Raw genomic sequence first — 15,563 nt, forward strand, 5'->3', positions numbered from 1 at the left:
TGGCTTGTTTCCAGTGTCCTCCGAGTACAGAACCCGGTCTTCATTTATAGAAAAAGAAAATATTTTTTTGTTAGGCCGTGTTTTTAAATGCGTCTCTTCTTTATACCAGACACCTTTTACGTCTTACGTTAACGGTGCCTAGACAACTTAAACGTCTCTAGCATAAAAACGGCCAATGAAAGAATGAAAGAATCCATTCAGTGTCAATGGTATTTAGCTTTAAAAAACTAACTGGGGACACTATTTACGGGAAAAAACACGAACTGTGGCTCGACCAGACTGCTTGATGTACCGTGGCTGAATCGATTAGCTACAGTACAGGAAAGCAATCCCTTGATATCGAGTTGGATGTGTTCAGTTTGTGTTTACGAAACTTGGGACTTGTTTGTGAAACAAGTCGCAAAAGACGCGTTTCTTTGAACCGTTCAATCTACCTCTCGTCATGCTCGTGGGCGCAAGTTGAAAGCAGAACTTGAAACGATTGTTACACGAGTAAGACCTGTAACTGCATAAGGGCCAATATCTAAAGTCAGCCAATCAGATTGCCTTGAAGTTGCTACAATAGATCTTTTTCCACGGTGTCACGTGATGTCTTGAATTAAGTACAACTGCTGTTAAAATGCGTCGAGAGTAACATTAAAACGCACTTAAAACTACTAGTTTGTTTAATTTTTTAATCACTCAACACACAAAACACTTGTTTAAACTTATTACAATAATAAATAATATTAAATAAATAGCATTTCTATCTTACTATATACACATTTTAAATTTAATTTTCGACTCCACTTGCCCCGTTTTTAAGACTGCATCTTAGCAATGTCCATTTTTTAAATGAAATGAAAAATGCCTATAGTAAACTGCTGCTCAAACTTAAGGATAGAAACACAACTTACAATGTCTTATAGCAACTTCATTTTTCAGAAGAGGATTAAAGCAAGACTTGACAAAAAACAAACATCCAACAGACTGTTCTCCTGCCGAACGTTTCTACCTTCAATCTGAATGCACAGGAAACCATCTCATCAATGAACTTGTCCATTACAATGGCTAAATTCATGTCAGTTTCACACCACCCTTATTTAATAAGCACACGTGACAACTCATTTTCTCCCCAAACCATTTCACTTCACACGTAGTTGTCCTGACAGACATTCCCTGTGGTTACAGATGTAACCAACAGCTAGAAAATGCAGTACATCTATTCAATAGAAGATGTCTGTCTGTGTTTTTTATAAGCGCTGTATTGAAAGCATGCAATGATTCGAGGATAATTTAATTTCTTAACACAACCAGACAAACCAGACTAGGGATTTTGAACATGGCATTCATCTCATCAACACTGTAAGGATTCATTTTTTTTAGAACGATATATATTAATTTTACTTATAGTTCACAACAGCTGTTTTAGAGATCAACTGATGTCATGTACTCGCAATTGATCTAGAATTTCTTAAACCTAGAATTTCTTAAATATTAATTTCTTTGCATTAGAACTGTTTTCATTTTAGTGGTGGAAAGAAATTGGTTTTGCACTTTCTTTGCTACTTGATTGGCTTAAGGAAACTCGCGCCACGTTTTTATCCAATCAGAAGCAAAACCACAACCACTCGTGACTCACTCGCACATGTTTTCCCGCGCTTGGCGTCGGCTACATGTAATTACTTCAAGTTGATTGGTTGACTGTATTGTCCGTGTCGTTTGTGATTGGCCAGAGTAATTCCTTTGGTTTTGAGTTTATGACCGCCAATTGAAAACTGCTCTAATTAAACACAAGCTATTAAAAAACTGTTTAGAATAGCATTGCAAAACAAGGGTTGCATGCCTTTCCCTTTGCTCATCAATATAACAAAATGGCGAGAAAGAGAGAGTCTGCAGAGATTACAGAAATAAATTTTAAGGTAACGTAGCATTGTTTACTCATGCACTGTTGTAAAGTTTAACATACTACATACTTTAACAGTTACAAACAGCTTGTCAATTTACAGGCTCATAGCCTTGTAAAACATATAAACCGTGGTTTAACATATTAATTAATTAATTTATCAATCAATTGAACCCCTCTTGTACTGAAATATGCAACTAAGCTCTGTAATGCAATGAAATTGGTACCTTGTACATTATTTTATTGTCATGTTTGTATCGAGCTCTTTCAAAAATTACTAGTATGTAATTCACTGTTAGCATCCTTTGGTCAGCACCTAAAAAGGGAAAGAATAATAGATGTTTTAGAAATAATATGTTGTACCTTCTCGTGTGCAACATGCAGGAACAAATTTTCAACTGACCCAGCTTGTTTGACAGCCAATTAACACTTTATCTAGGGTTAAACGTTGACTGAGGTTTTATTTCCCACATACAAAAGTGTTGTAATTGCTAATCCTGTCTCGAGTTTGAGATTAGTTGACATCAAAACTGGATGACAGAAAGGTAAACAGAAAAAGTGTGAATCATGGATTAGTTAGCTTGAACAACCGGGCCAAAAACTGAAGACTAGAAAATTAAAATCTTAATCTCAAGCAAACTGACACGTCTCTTTGTAAATGGCTCCACAGTCTTCTCTGAAGATCTCTTGTTGTCATTTGGTTCTGAGTTTATTGTATGTTTGAGATCTCAATATCAACCAATCCAAAAGGACACACCAGTCTGTTCAGAGATATGCTTTCAGTGCCAAATGCATTAAGCATCAAGTAATGATCCAGATAAGAACTGTAGCATTTTCTATACTTCTGAGGCAATACGCTTTCCCCACATTGAAACAGTTGTGTTTTCATACAGAGAATGTATCACCCAATGGAAAGCAGGTTTATGAAATAAAATGTATTTAAACTCTATTTTGAAAGGTAGTTTCCTTTGTGTTAAAACATTCAACCAATCACAATGGTCGTAAACAAAGACAAAAAGCTTCCAATTTTCCAAAGTTCCCCACATAGGATTACTGTGGTATAGACTTGGAAGCCGTTTTGTTGAAAAGAAGGTAGTTGATCAATTACGGATAAACATATATACAGCTATCTGAAGTTTTGGTAGAGTTTGTTGATTGAGCCAATCAGAAGTATGATACAGCAGTAGCAAAGTTGCACAAAAGTTAGCACCTTTTTGCATTCCTGGCCATGTGGTGCTATCTTTCTTATATGGACCGTTACTTAAGAATGTGAAAAGAGAAAGATTATACACCGTACGTTCAGGTAAGTGGTGATAAAATGCTAGGTATCTTTAGGAACTGGTACCAGTCAGCCACATGGCTTCAGTCATAATATTAATTTTTCAGTTCCTTTGAGTTTCTTTCTTGCAACCTCAAATTTTATAATTTATGAAGAATGTTTTCCAACAAACAGACTTTACACTTATCCACTAAATAAAAGGAACTGAAACATTTAATACAAACTACTTTCCTAAAGATAATTGTTCATGCTCAAGTTTCAGACAGTACATGTGCGCCTAGATACACGTTTATAGTAAGTGATAAAACAAGAATTCAACTTCTGCTTACTGTGATATTTTGAGTTTGGCTGGTGGATCACCCTTGCAACCGGACACTTTCCACTTGTGATATTCCTCAAGTCTCTTATTGGACATATTTTTGATATCAGTGGCCATCTGCTTGTCATTATTACAGGAGTCCTTAGTGTCTATAGGTTCACTTGGTGTTTTCTGATGCCCAACTAAAGTAACCTCAACATTTGCCTTCTCAGCTGGCAGAGACTCTCTTCTTTGAACAGGCAATATTCCACTGACCACTTGCTGACCTGCAGTGCTGCCGTCGTCAAGTATGTCTTTCTCAGGAACTGTACTACTGCCTTTTGAAAACCTCCGAATGTTGCTTGGCTCTGTAGTTAAGCTACACAACTCTTCCCCTGAAACATGAGAGACACTTAATTAATATTTCCATGTACTACAGTGGCTAACTGCATATACATATCAGAATCAGTTGTCTAGGACAGTTTAACTTTCTTGTCAATTCATCCCGCAACCCCTTTATTCTTTCCATCCTACCCAGCCAAAATAATCAACATTTTTTCTTTGGGGGGTGGGAGGTGGGGGTGGTAACTTGGGATTGGAACATGACATAAGCCCAGGTTTTTAGCCAGATGGGTGTCTAGGCGTCCTGCAGATGGCCACTTTCGAAAGATAATTGTTTTACTTTTCATGAGTTGCCCCATAAATTGCTCATTTGAGCAGGCACTATAGCACACTTAAATTCTGGCTAAGAGCCTGCAGTAAGCCATGTTAGACATTAGGTGGTAAATATCAACCTAGGCATTTAGTGCCAAGTTTGCCATAATCATCTTGTATCTGACTACGCAAATGGAATAATTGTTTAATAATTACATTCTTCAATTGACTGGATAATGTGGACATTATAGCTTGATCTAACCAGAATGAGATGATACGAAACAGGAGGAAAACTTGACACATGTTCAGTTCTCAAGTTACATGACGTGTGTCAGGATAGTGAGCAAGGCAAAGTTTTCGTCTGAAATATTATTTCTTCTTCTGAAATATTACATGCACAGTCTCGTCTGAAGTCATCCATATTTTGGAAAATTGTGACAAATGAGTAAAGTGTAGATCCAAAAGAAAAGTTGTGCGGAAAGCCACAAGCTTTGTGCAAGTCGAAGGACAGAATCAAGTATTTACATGTTTACGTGGCTGTCATGTTTTCAAATACAAGAAGACAAGAAATATATATCATAGGCATTGAATGTGTGCAGAGAGCTAAACTCAAAGGGGTAACATAAATCAACTTTGAAATTAATTTAATTAACTTTGAACAATGGCGTACAGATGAAAATGTTACACGATTAATAAGTATGGTAAAATCCTTATTTTTCAAACCTCTACGGGAAATGACAATTGGTTTCCAAAATTGGGTAGTTCTAGGTATCAGGGGTAAAATTAGAGTGTCGGACCAAGGGGGTCCAACACTCCAAGGGGAGTTGGACCAAGGGGATCAGGAGGTTTGAAAAATGGAAGGTTAGAAAAGAACATTATTCTAATTTGTACTGAATCAATGGCTAGTTGACCTACCAGTAAACACATTCAGGATACTATCAGGAGTAAATGTCCACATATCTTCGTTATCAGCATTTGGTTCATTGCCTTCATCTCCTTCGATGTTACTCACATCACTAAACCCATGCCATTTGTCTTTGTTTAACACAGGTGACAGCCCTGCTTCTGAGTCATCAAAACTCTCCCAACCCGGTACTTTAGGAGACAGGGGTGGCCTTTTATCAAACTTCTCAAATTCATCTAGGTTATTAATATTGCTGAAGTTAGTTGCTCTTTTAAGATTACCAAGTCCACGAGATTCTTTTTCTGCTAATGTTGGAACGTCATAGTCAGAGAGGCTTATGTGCCCAGCCAAGATTGCACCAAAATCATCAAAATATGAGTTCCCGCGAGTAGTCAAGTCACTGAGGTGTCTTCGAGGCTGCTTCCTGACGCGTCTAACAGGCATGTCATCCACATATCCTGACTCCACCAAACCATAATTGGCATGCTCTAAAGGATCACTGTAGCCTGATATGTCTCCAACAGCTCCAAGTGCCTGGAGATCTGAATCTTGTTCTCGAGCTAAAGCACAGTCAAGTTCTAGAGCAAGACGATCTCTCTCTGCTTGCACTGATGTAATGGTGGCCTCAGAATCAACTAACTGCCATTCTAAACTTGATATGTATTTATCCTTTTCCAGTAACGTTAACTGTAGTGCATCCACCTGCCACAAATATCAGTGAATTCAAATACGTTTAGTCCCATAAACAATTATTATATAATTCATAACATCATGGTAAATGGGACTCCCTTAACTACTGTCTCTTTGTTTTTCCCTATATATTAAGTAAACTACTGACTCGTGAGGCTGCCCCCCCCCTTTCCCCAAAAAGAAATGGCCATTTAACTCCACACATGCCTATTCCTGACTTGTTTCCCTAAGAGGTTGCAGCCAAATGGCTCAAAATGTTAGTAAAAGATTGAAACTAATATTCCCTTTCACTTGAAAGCAAATAGCTTCATTTCCAAACATCTTCTAACACATAGTGATATATTGTCTAATTTGCTCTTTGTGCGATTGATAGATCCAGCCCGGGTTATCTCACTTTACTTCAAGGGCATGTTCTTTAATAAACATGCAGAGTCCCCTAATATGGCATCCCAGCATATTCATCTTAGAAATAATTCATTGAAATCATCTTTAAATGACTTAGTTTAGTCATATGTAAGGCGAAATGACAAATTTGTCCAAAATGAATTTCTAACAATTCACAAATTGAATTATAATAAAAACAAACACAAAATAGCTGACTTTTGCAGACAATTTTATAAACTTAATAATTAAGTAATAAAGTGTAGAGTTTGAGGTACAAAGTATCTGTAGTGTAATTTGGACGTAATGTACACCTTTTTGACTGGGCTTTCAAAATGTTGGCCAAGAAAGGAAATATGCTAACAGGCCATACTTTATTAATTTGAGACAATGGAATTAAGCTCAAGCCAAGTGTCAATGGACTTGTTTTCAAAAGATGTCTTACCTTGGCTTCAGCTTCTAATTTTTTATGATAAACTTCTTCAGAGTCAAAGATCTCCTTCAATAAGCTTGCTGAAGTACTCAAATCTGAGGCATCTTAAAATAGAAGTTAAAAAGTGAAACACTGTATCATAGAATAATAATGAAATTAAAATTGTATATTGTCAAGTAACATTATAACATACTAACTTAATAGCTATTTAATATAATTTGTACCATGAATTGATCTATTCAAGAATATAAATCTCTTCTTGTTCATAACAGGTCCACTACAAAGTCTGTTATGGAGAGATAGAGTAAAAGAATGCTATCATAAGGTAATAATAATAATAATAATAATAATAATAATAATAATAATAATAATAATAATAATAATAATAATAATATGAAAAGTCGTACTAGGAATAATTCATGCCGCATCGGTCGTCCCGCGGATCAACAAGGGCCGCGTCCCCGAGTGGGGAACCAGGCTGGGATCGAAAAGTCAGCTACTGGAACAAACTCCGCTCACGAAGTACTAGAGGACATCCACAACGAGGACAACCCTCACAGAGTCCCTCTAGCTACATCCACCGGAAATCCCTTGAAAGGAACTAGACAGAAATGGACTAGAGAGGAGTATAAACAAGTGATGGAAGCATTTTACAAAGCTACGAATAACCCCTCTGAGAAAACGAGGATGTCACGATATTATGGGACATGCCAATACACACAGACAGGAAAATAACAGCCAACAGACCCGATATAGTGATTAAAGACCACAAAACGAAAACCTGTAAATTTATTGACATGGCAGTACCATCAGACAGAAACACATCCGTGAAAGTCAGTGAAAAACTATCCAAATATAAGGACTTGGAAATCGAAACAAGCCGAATGTGGGGCATGAGAACGGAAACGATACCAGTTATCATTGGAGCACTTGGAGCTATCAAAAAGGGACTAGAAACTTATCTTGGAAGAATTCCCGGCCAATTAAGCATCAGTGAACTACAAAAGATAACCTTGCTAGGTACAGCACACATTTTGAGGAGGGTGCTATCAAGCTAAAAACTGGCTATCCCCTAGTGCCCCAGGACCATGGTTTGGTCTCGGCCCTAAGGACTCTAAGCAAACATTACGTGAGGACGATAATAATAATAATAATAATAATATCGCAAACCAGCTTCAAGTATGCTTAGACTGTGGGAATGTTCCTGGGTGGATGACCAAGGGAAGAACTGTCCTTATAATGAAAGACCCAGAGAAAGGCACAGTAGCAGGAAATTACCGCCCCATAACCTGTTTACCTGTAATGTGGAAGTTGCTAACAGGGATAATGTCTGACAAGCTCTACGAATTCCTGGATACCGAGAGTGTACTACCAGATGAGCAGAAAGGTTGCAGGAAAGGCTCCCAAGGAACCAATGACCAGCTCTTTATTGATAAAATGGTCCTACGGGAGGCCAAATCAAGAAAGAAGAATCTTGCAATGGGCTGGATTGATTATAAGAAGGCTTACGATATGATACCGCATTCCTGGCTTCTTGAATGTCTAGAACTATTTGGTGCAGCTCAAAATGTTAAGACCTTACTGGAAAATTCCATGAATGGCTGGCAAACAGAACTTACATCAAACGGAGAAAGTCTTGGAAGTGTCTCCATCAAAAGGGGCATCTTCCAGGGTGATTCCCTATCCCCCCTCCTTTTTGTGGTCTCCATGATTCCGCTGTCCCTAGTTCTCAGAAAGTGCAAAGCGGGATACACATATGCCAACAAGACAAAGGTCAATCACCTTCTCTTTATGGATGATCTAAAGCTTTACGCCAGAAGTGAGTGCCAACTGGACTCACTGATACAATCAGTGAGAATATTCAGCAATGACATCGGTATGAAATTTGGCATTGAGAAGTGTGCTGTCTTGGTCATAAAACGTGGCAAACTGGCACAGACAGAAGGCATAACACTACCAAATGACACTACAATAAGAGCAATGGAAGAAAGCGAAGGGTACAAGTATCTAGGAGTGCTTGAGGCCAGCGACATGCTTCATGACCAAATGAAGGACAAAATCAGGAAAGAATACTTACGACGCATTAAAAAAGTTGCCCGCTCGAAGTTGAACGGTGGAAACTTGATATAAGCCATAAACACCTGGGCAGTGTCACTCGTTAGGTATGCAGGAGGAATACTTGAATGGAGGAAACAAGAACTTCAGGACCTAGATCGCAGAACAAGAAAATTGCTAACCATGAATGGAGGGTTCCATCCACAGGACTGCGTGGCGTGACTTTATGTGCCGAGGAAGGACGGAGGGAGAGGTTTGATATCCGTAGAGGATTGTGTCAATCAAGCAAAGGTATCGCTAGAATGTTATGTCCAAACAAGCGAGGAAGAACTGTTAAAAGCCGTCAGGAGGGATGGGGATGAGAATAGAGAAACAGCTGCCAACTTTAAAGCGAGGACAAGAACTGAAAATATTCAAGACTGGAAAGAAAAGCCGTTATATGGACAGTTTGCAAGACAGGGTGAAGAACAAAGAAGTGAGGAAACATGGACCTGGTTAAAAGAAGGAAAGCTCAAGAGAGAAACAGAAGCTCTTATCATTGCTGCACAAGATCAAGCAATACGAACAAACTATATTAAAACGATGGTTGACAAGTTACAGAATGACCCGAAATGTAGAATCTGTAAGCAGAGTAACGAGACCATTAGCGAACAGTGTGCGAACAGACCATGAAATAGGGGCTAGGAGACCGGATTTGGTGATCATTGACAAGAGAGACAAGAGCTGTCAGATTATAGATGTGGCAATTCCAGAGGATAATGGGGTGAGAGAGAAGGAAGATGAAAAAGTTGAAAAGTATCAAGATCTAGCAAGAGAAGTTCGAAAAATGTGGGGTGTGAGGACAAAGGTTATTCCAGTGGTAGTGGAAGCATTGGGATCAATACCACTGAGATTGAAGGACAATCTGAGAGCCATTGAGGTGGGCATTCCTGTTGGACTGATCCAGAGATGTGCATTGTTGGGGTCGGCAAGAATTCTTAGAAAGGTGCTGGAGATGTAGAAAGAAGAGAAAAAGCAAACAAGGGGTGTTTCTTGGTCTCCCTGGGCAACTTGTTGTTGCCCGGAGCCAATGACGAAACCTGCTTTAATATCATCAATAGCTGTGCGAATCTTTAATAATAATAATAATAACAATAACAACAACAACAACAACAACAACAACAACAGCACTAGCACTAGCACTAGCACTAGCACTAGCACTAGCACTAGCACTAGCACTAGCACTAACACTCATCTCGCAAAAAATGCAAGTCCCAGATGGGATTTGAACCCACAACCCTCTGTGATCTAGTTGGATGCTCCAACCACTGAGCTACTGGAGACTCTACGGTGAGCAAGGGTCAAATTGTGGGTATTGACTGGAACTACATCATGCGGCTCCACAGCCACGTACTAACTCATATGAACTCACTAACAGCATCACGCTGTCACATTTAAGAAGCTCAGTCATGGTGTTTTGTCTTTTGTTTTGGCCACGTACAAAATCTCCTTTAAATGGAAGGAAACTTGAAAATAATAGTTTACTAAGATAGAAAACCATCAAAGAGATAATAATAAACCATAAAGGAACAAGGACGGTCAAGGATGGTGAAGATTGACATGGATTGCAAACGACGAATTTAAAAAATTTACGCTAAACTTTTCAAAATGCGCAAACTGTGACTGAGCTCCTTTAAGGCATATCGAGATGCATCAAGACAACTTCCCAAGTGAGTATACTAACAGACAAACAACAACAACATGATATTCAGTTTAAATTCTGGGAGAAACGTATTTTTGGAAAAAATCCGAGTCCCAGATGGGATTTGAGCCCGGAGTTTTTCCACGTACACGTTTCTCCCAGAATTTACATGTACACATGTATATCATGTTGTTGTTGTTGTTGTTTCTCCGTTGATATTATCAGTTCGTTGAAAAATGCAATCATGTAGCTGTGCCATATGTTTGTAATTAAAGACATTACCTGAGAATGAATAAATAAATTCCCATTTGTTAAAAATTGGTTTTAAAATGTTTTCAAACAAGTATAATTTATTGTGTCTCCAAATTTCTGTGATGCTCAAGATAGAAATCAAGACTGTGCAACCTAATTGTCATTTTGCTAGAATTTGACTAATAATTTATTAGTAGAATTCTAGCAAAATGATAACTGAACATCTAGTATTCCCTTCAAATTAAATGATATCCAGTTATTTCTCTACATTTTAAGTACCAATAATATAGTAAAATGTGAAATAGTGAAATGTCGATCACCACAAAGTCCTGAATTATCATTTGAAACAAACATACAGTCTAAAGCCCATGTTGGCATATTCATTGATCAGTTTTCTCCACAATTTCAAGGTTTTAATGGCATGTTGCATATTGGTGAATGCTTTTAGTCTTGACAAATTTCAATACTAATGCACACTAATGGATGATACAAGTAGCTCAACCAATCAAATTACAGCAACTGCATTACAAATGTTTATTATGAGAACATCAACATTGGCAATGAAAAAGGTTCTAGTTCCACTCAAATGATAAAGGAGAAGCCAGTAACTATGTTTTCCATAATGATTACAACCAAATCCAAAAAAAAAAAAAAAAAAAAGAAAACACTGTCATTGTTGCCTCAATGGATCTTGGAGACTATTTTCACCAAATTGAAATCTTATATCATCCAAAATGGTGACCAGAAAACTAAAAAACCACAAGGTCTACATTCATGTCATTGTTTCATGACAATAATCCTAGATATGCAGTATGTGCAAAAAACTAAACTTGCTATGAAACTAGCACCAACTAAAGTCAAGTATTACAAAGTCAAGTCAATGATAGAAAACGTCATTTATAGTTGCGACAGTCATACCTTTCTGAGATGTCTTCTGAGAAGATAGCAACTGTAAATTCAATTTCCTCAGATTATTGATGTCTTCTTGAAGTTGCTCTTTCATTGCATGGCATTCCTTTTCTTTATCAACTAACATCTGATCAACTTTAGTCTTTTCTGTGGATAGCTTTTCACAATGTATTTGTAGCTGGTCAATTTGTGCTCGAAGACTTTCAATGGATTCAAATATCTCTTCCAGAGCTTCTTCTCCAAACAAGTCCAGCTCACGAGGGGCAGCAGCTGATATCTCTTGAGTGGATGACTCCATGATCCCTTAGGCTGCACTAAACTCATTACATTGTCAACGTCAAGTTTGACTTTCTAAAAGATTTCCTATCAGAAGCAAAAATTCACAATTTCAACATTTGATGCCTGTAAGCACATCAGTCATAATTTATATTGAATACAGCAAAAAAGAGGTTCATTGTACTCCAGACCACAAGGAGAAATAACTCTTTTCCAAAACCCACTTGTAAGTGCTTATCCAAATTACTTCTAAGGTTACAAAGCCTTCACAGATATGATGTAAGGACCACAAAGCTTTTACAGAGAGGGTTTAAACAACAACATTAAGCAAGGCTGCATTAAGCAAGGCTGTCAGTTTCTTTTTCTGTCAGGGATACATTTTCATCTTCACAAAGTTTCATATCAGTTTTCGTTTATTAACCGCGCGGCCATGGGCCGAGCGCGGTTCATGTTCTACCCTTGGTTTATTATTTTTTTTTATTTTTTTTTTTTTGTCGGAGACCAGACGCAGATCTCCACTCGGCCAACTTTGAATTACGCAATCTGTAATGTTTACTCGCCAAACCTTGTTTCTTCAGGGTCAACAGAAATCTCAGATTACAAAATCATGCCGAACCTACACGTTGCAAAAAAAATCGCTTCAAAACCCTGACATCGAAGCGATATATCACTTTAGCATTAATAGCTACCACACATTGGCAGAAGGTGAATCTATTCCTTAACAATCCAGCTTTATCGTGCTAAAATTTCAGTGAAATCGAACAAAACCAGAATTAATTAGAATTTTTTTTGTGACCTCACTCCCCAGACTTGACCTAACGAAGGGAGCAACGGTCGCCCATAGCAACCGAAAAACACGAACATAACAAAACCGACGTTTCGGCCAAAAAACTCCAGAATTATCGCCCAAGAGCTTAAACTTGAATGGGAACATCTTTTTTGAACTTTTTTCAACTCATTTAGACGAAAGAATGGCCTTGGTGGGCTACAAAAATGACCAAGAGACAAAAATAGAACAAGACAGCAGAACAAACTGATAATATTTCACCGCATGGCTTTCGGCACGAAAATGAAAATACAGCTTACTTCTGGATAAATTCAGCCTTAGAAGCCACCAACTGGTCCCATATTACTTTCTGTATCCTTACAAATGTCCTGACTTCCATCTCCGAAAGATTTTGCCCCAATTTTGAGCAAATAACAGGGGCACCCAACGACCGGTTTCTCTCAAATGCTTTTAAACGCTGTTTTAGGTTATCTGGAGTAGTTTTAAAGCTCTGTAGGTTAATTTTAGGTTGCGCTAAAAAATTTTGTCTGTTCGGTTATTCTAGGGGAACTTGAATATTCTCGAATTTATTAGGGCTTTTTCGTCCATTCCCCGAAAACCTTAGGTCTTATCGCCTTTCCGAAAATGATAGCTGACCTTTTTTCGGTACCTAAAACGACATTTTTTACAATTCGAAAACAACAGACATTAAATTTCTCATATCACGAAAGTTCGAGGTGACAATTCTCTTCAGAAAATCAGAGGGGATTAAAGGCCTTCCGAACAAATAATTTACCGAAACGATCCGTTGGGTGCCCCTGAAATAAACATTTCGCCAACAGTGACCACCATTAGGGTGGCTTGCATACTAAAATAGCTAACTTGACAAAATTCTCCCGAGGGGGGAGGATGTGACGAAAAGAGCTGAAAAATGGTCTGTAATTGGCTAATGATGAGATCTTCCCACTGTCCAAAATTTGGTGAGAATCGAAAGTAACGCCAATTTTCTGTCACGTTTTCAATCTGTAGCCACTGGAGTGACCAAAATCGATACATCGGTCGGGATAGAGTTTCATTATTAAATTACATGACTTGTGTGACTACTTTGCTAGCCCTTTACTCGTGGAAAACACCAATCAAATTTAATCATGTCTTTAAAGAAAGAAAGCTGTTGTTAATAGTGTTATTATCGTGTGGTTCATATCGTTCATGACCATACATATCCCGAAGAAAGTTCTAGATTAGGACCATTACGTTATCGGAGATTTGTTAATGGCTACCACTGATGGTGCAGTAATACAGTTTGTGTTGATCAAGTGATGTGATGTCTACAGTAGGAAAAGAATCATCAGTGACTGCTTTGAAATGTGCACTACATTCCGACGGTAGTGCTAAGCAAACAGTTAAATTTTAAAAGCACGGTTATAAGATCTAACAGATCTTCTTGTTTACAGTAGTTCTCTAAGTGCTCTAAGAAAACCAGAAATGTGCTTGTCTCAGACATGGGTCATGAGCCATGAGCCATGGGTCAACCCCACACCAGGAGAATAGTGATAGGTGGGAAGATAATAGGTTAAATTACAGACTGAATGGTGGTACCCAGCTGACAATCCTAGTGCAAAGTTACACTATCAAGAATCAAGCCTATGTCCCACTTCCATTGTTGATTATAAACAAGTATTTTCTAAATTAAATTGATATTGGCTTCAGGTGTTAAAATAAAAAGGGATAGGTTTAAATGTTCACCCTCCAAACGGCAAAGTAGATCGAGAAGCGAGATTAAATCTCTAGTTAGACAAGAATTATCCTTGTCTGGGTTTTGGATTTCATATTACGGATTACAGACAAAATTAACAAATGTAATAGGAACGAAGTAAGGCACAAGTAAGCTTTAAAGCTTATATCGAGTTTCAAGTCATGCAAAATATCGTTGATAAGATTTTAATTAATACGAAGGTAAACAGTAATTAAACTGGAGCACATTTACTCTCCTATGTGGTAAAAGGCAGTAATTCTTAAAGTGTTTCTCAGGAAAAATTAATAAAATAAAATCTTAAAAGCTTCGTACCACTCGAACGGATTATGACGATCGGGTCCTTTTAAAAGGGGTCGATTTATATACAGGGTATCATTTAGAAAGACTTATATTACAAAATTTTGCACAACGAAATTAAATGCGACGAGTAGAAGATACATTCAGCCCGCGTATCGAAATTAATCGACAGTATTATTAACTAAAATTCTTTTTCACTTTCGCGTTAACATTGACGAGAAAAAATAAACACTTATTATCTTCCAAATGCATGCATTTTGTAAAAAAAATAATAAACATAGACGGAGCGACTACAGGGCTAAACATTTCCCAATATTGCACGGTTTTCAGAACTAGCTAAGCTTAAACTTGTAAGCCATTCCCAAATTATCACACTCAGAGTGGAAAACCGAAGCATATTATGTCGATGACTAAAGTTAAAAGAAAACCAGGTTTGTGTGTCAAAAGTGATACCTTGTTCGGTTCTGTCACTGTGTGAGCGCCTTGACAATCTAAACACAGCGATGTTTGCTTTCGCTTCGCTTGAGTAATGAATATCTCACCTTGAAGAAACAAGGATAAACAAGAAGACGCCATAAGATATTATCTCCTGCTAGCACAGAACCGAAGAATAACGCTTTTTCCCTCCGTGCCCACAGTTCCTGGAAGGCACTAGATTTTCAGCTTATATGTGTCTTCAAGTCACATGTCGAACCCAGTTTACACTGGCTTGCGCGCGCGCGTGCGTACACGCTTGATGAGCGTTTGTTGTTTTGTCGACCTGGAGTATATTGTACGATAATGAACTGTACATCTATTGTTTTTTGTTTTTTACCACAAAAGCTGTCTGACAATAAATCAACTGTGAATGAAATCGATATCTGCACCTGCCCTGCTCTGTGTTTGCAAATTTTGAAAATTGGCGTCCGAATTAACCAAACATATGTACTTAGGAACCAACCTGGGTGGGTTGGGCCACCCGACATCTTTCACGAAAAATAAAACTTATTTAAGAAGGTCAAAAGGGTTTTGGAAATATAGTAATCCAAGCGAAAAACTTACTTGAAT

At 37.9% G+C, this 15,563-nt stretch overlaps 1 protein-coding gene across 2 annotated transcripts; it reads right to left on the minus strand.

The window, feature by feature from the left end:
- Positions 1–654: 654 nt before the first annotated feature.
- Positions 655–15,178, minus strand: LOC145494589 (uncharacterized). Of its 2 annotated transcripts, XM_081474105.1 has the most exons (6): positions 15,059–15,177; positions 11,431–11,784; positions 6,537–6,628; positions 5,032–5,722; positions 3,494–3,857; positions 655–2,201 (listed from the first exon to the last, which is right to left on the minus strand). In XM_081474105.1, the coding sequence occupies exons 2-6, from the start codon at positions 11,717–11,719 to the stop codon at positions 2,195–2,197; spliced, it is 1,443 nt and encodes a 480-aa protein (XP_081330231.1). In that variant the 5' UTR covers positions 11,720–11,784; positions 15,059–15,177; the 3' UTR covers positions 655–2,194. The 2 variants fall into 2 exon arrangements, with proteins under 2 accessions (XP_081330231.1, XP_081330232.1); XM_081474106.1 differs by lacking the exon at positions 655–2,201 and having other exon boundaries at positions 3,393–3,857; positions 15,059–15,178.
- Positions 15,179–15,563: the final 385 nt, after the last annotated feature.

Source organism: Orbicella franksi, chromosome 8, assembly GCF_964199315.1.
Source record: "Orbicella franksi chromosome 8, jaOrbFran1.1, whole genome shotgun sequence".
Taxonomy (NCBI): Eukaryota; Metazoa; Cnidaria; class Anthozoa; order Scleractinia; family Merulinidae; genus Orbicella; species Orbicella franksi.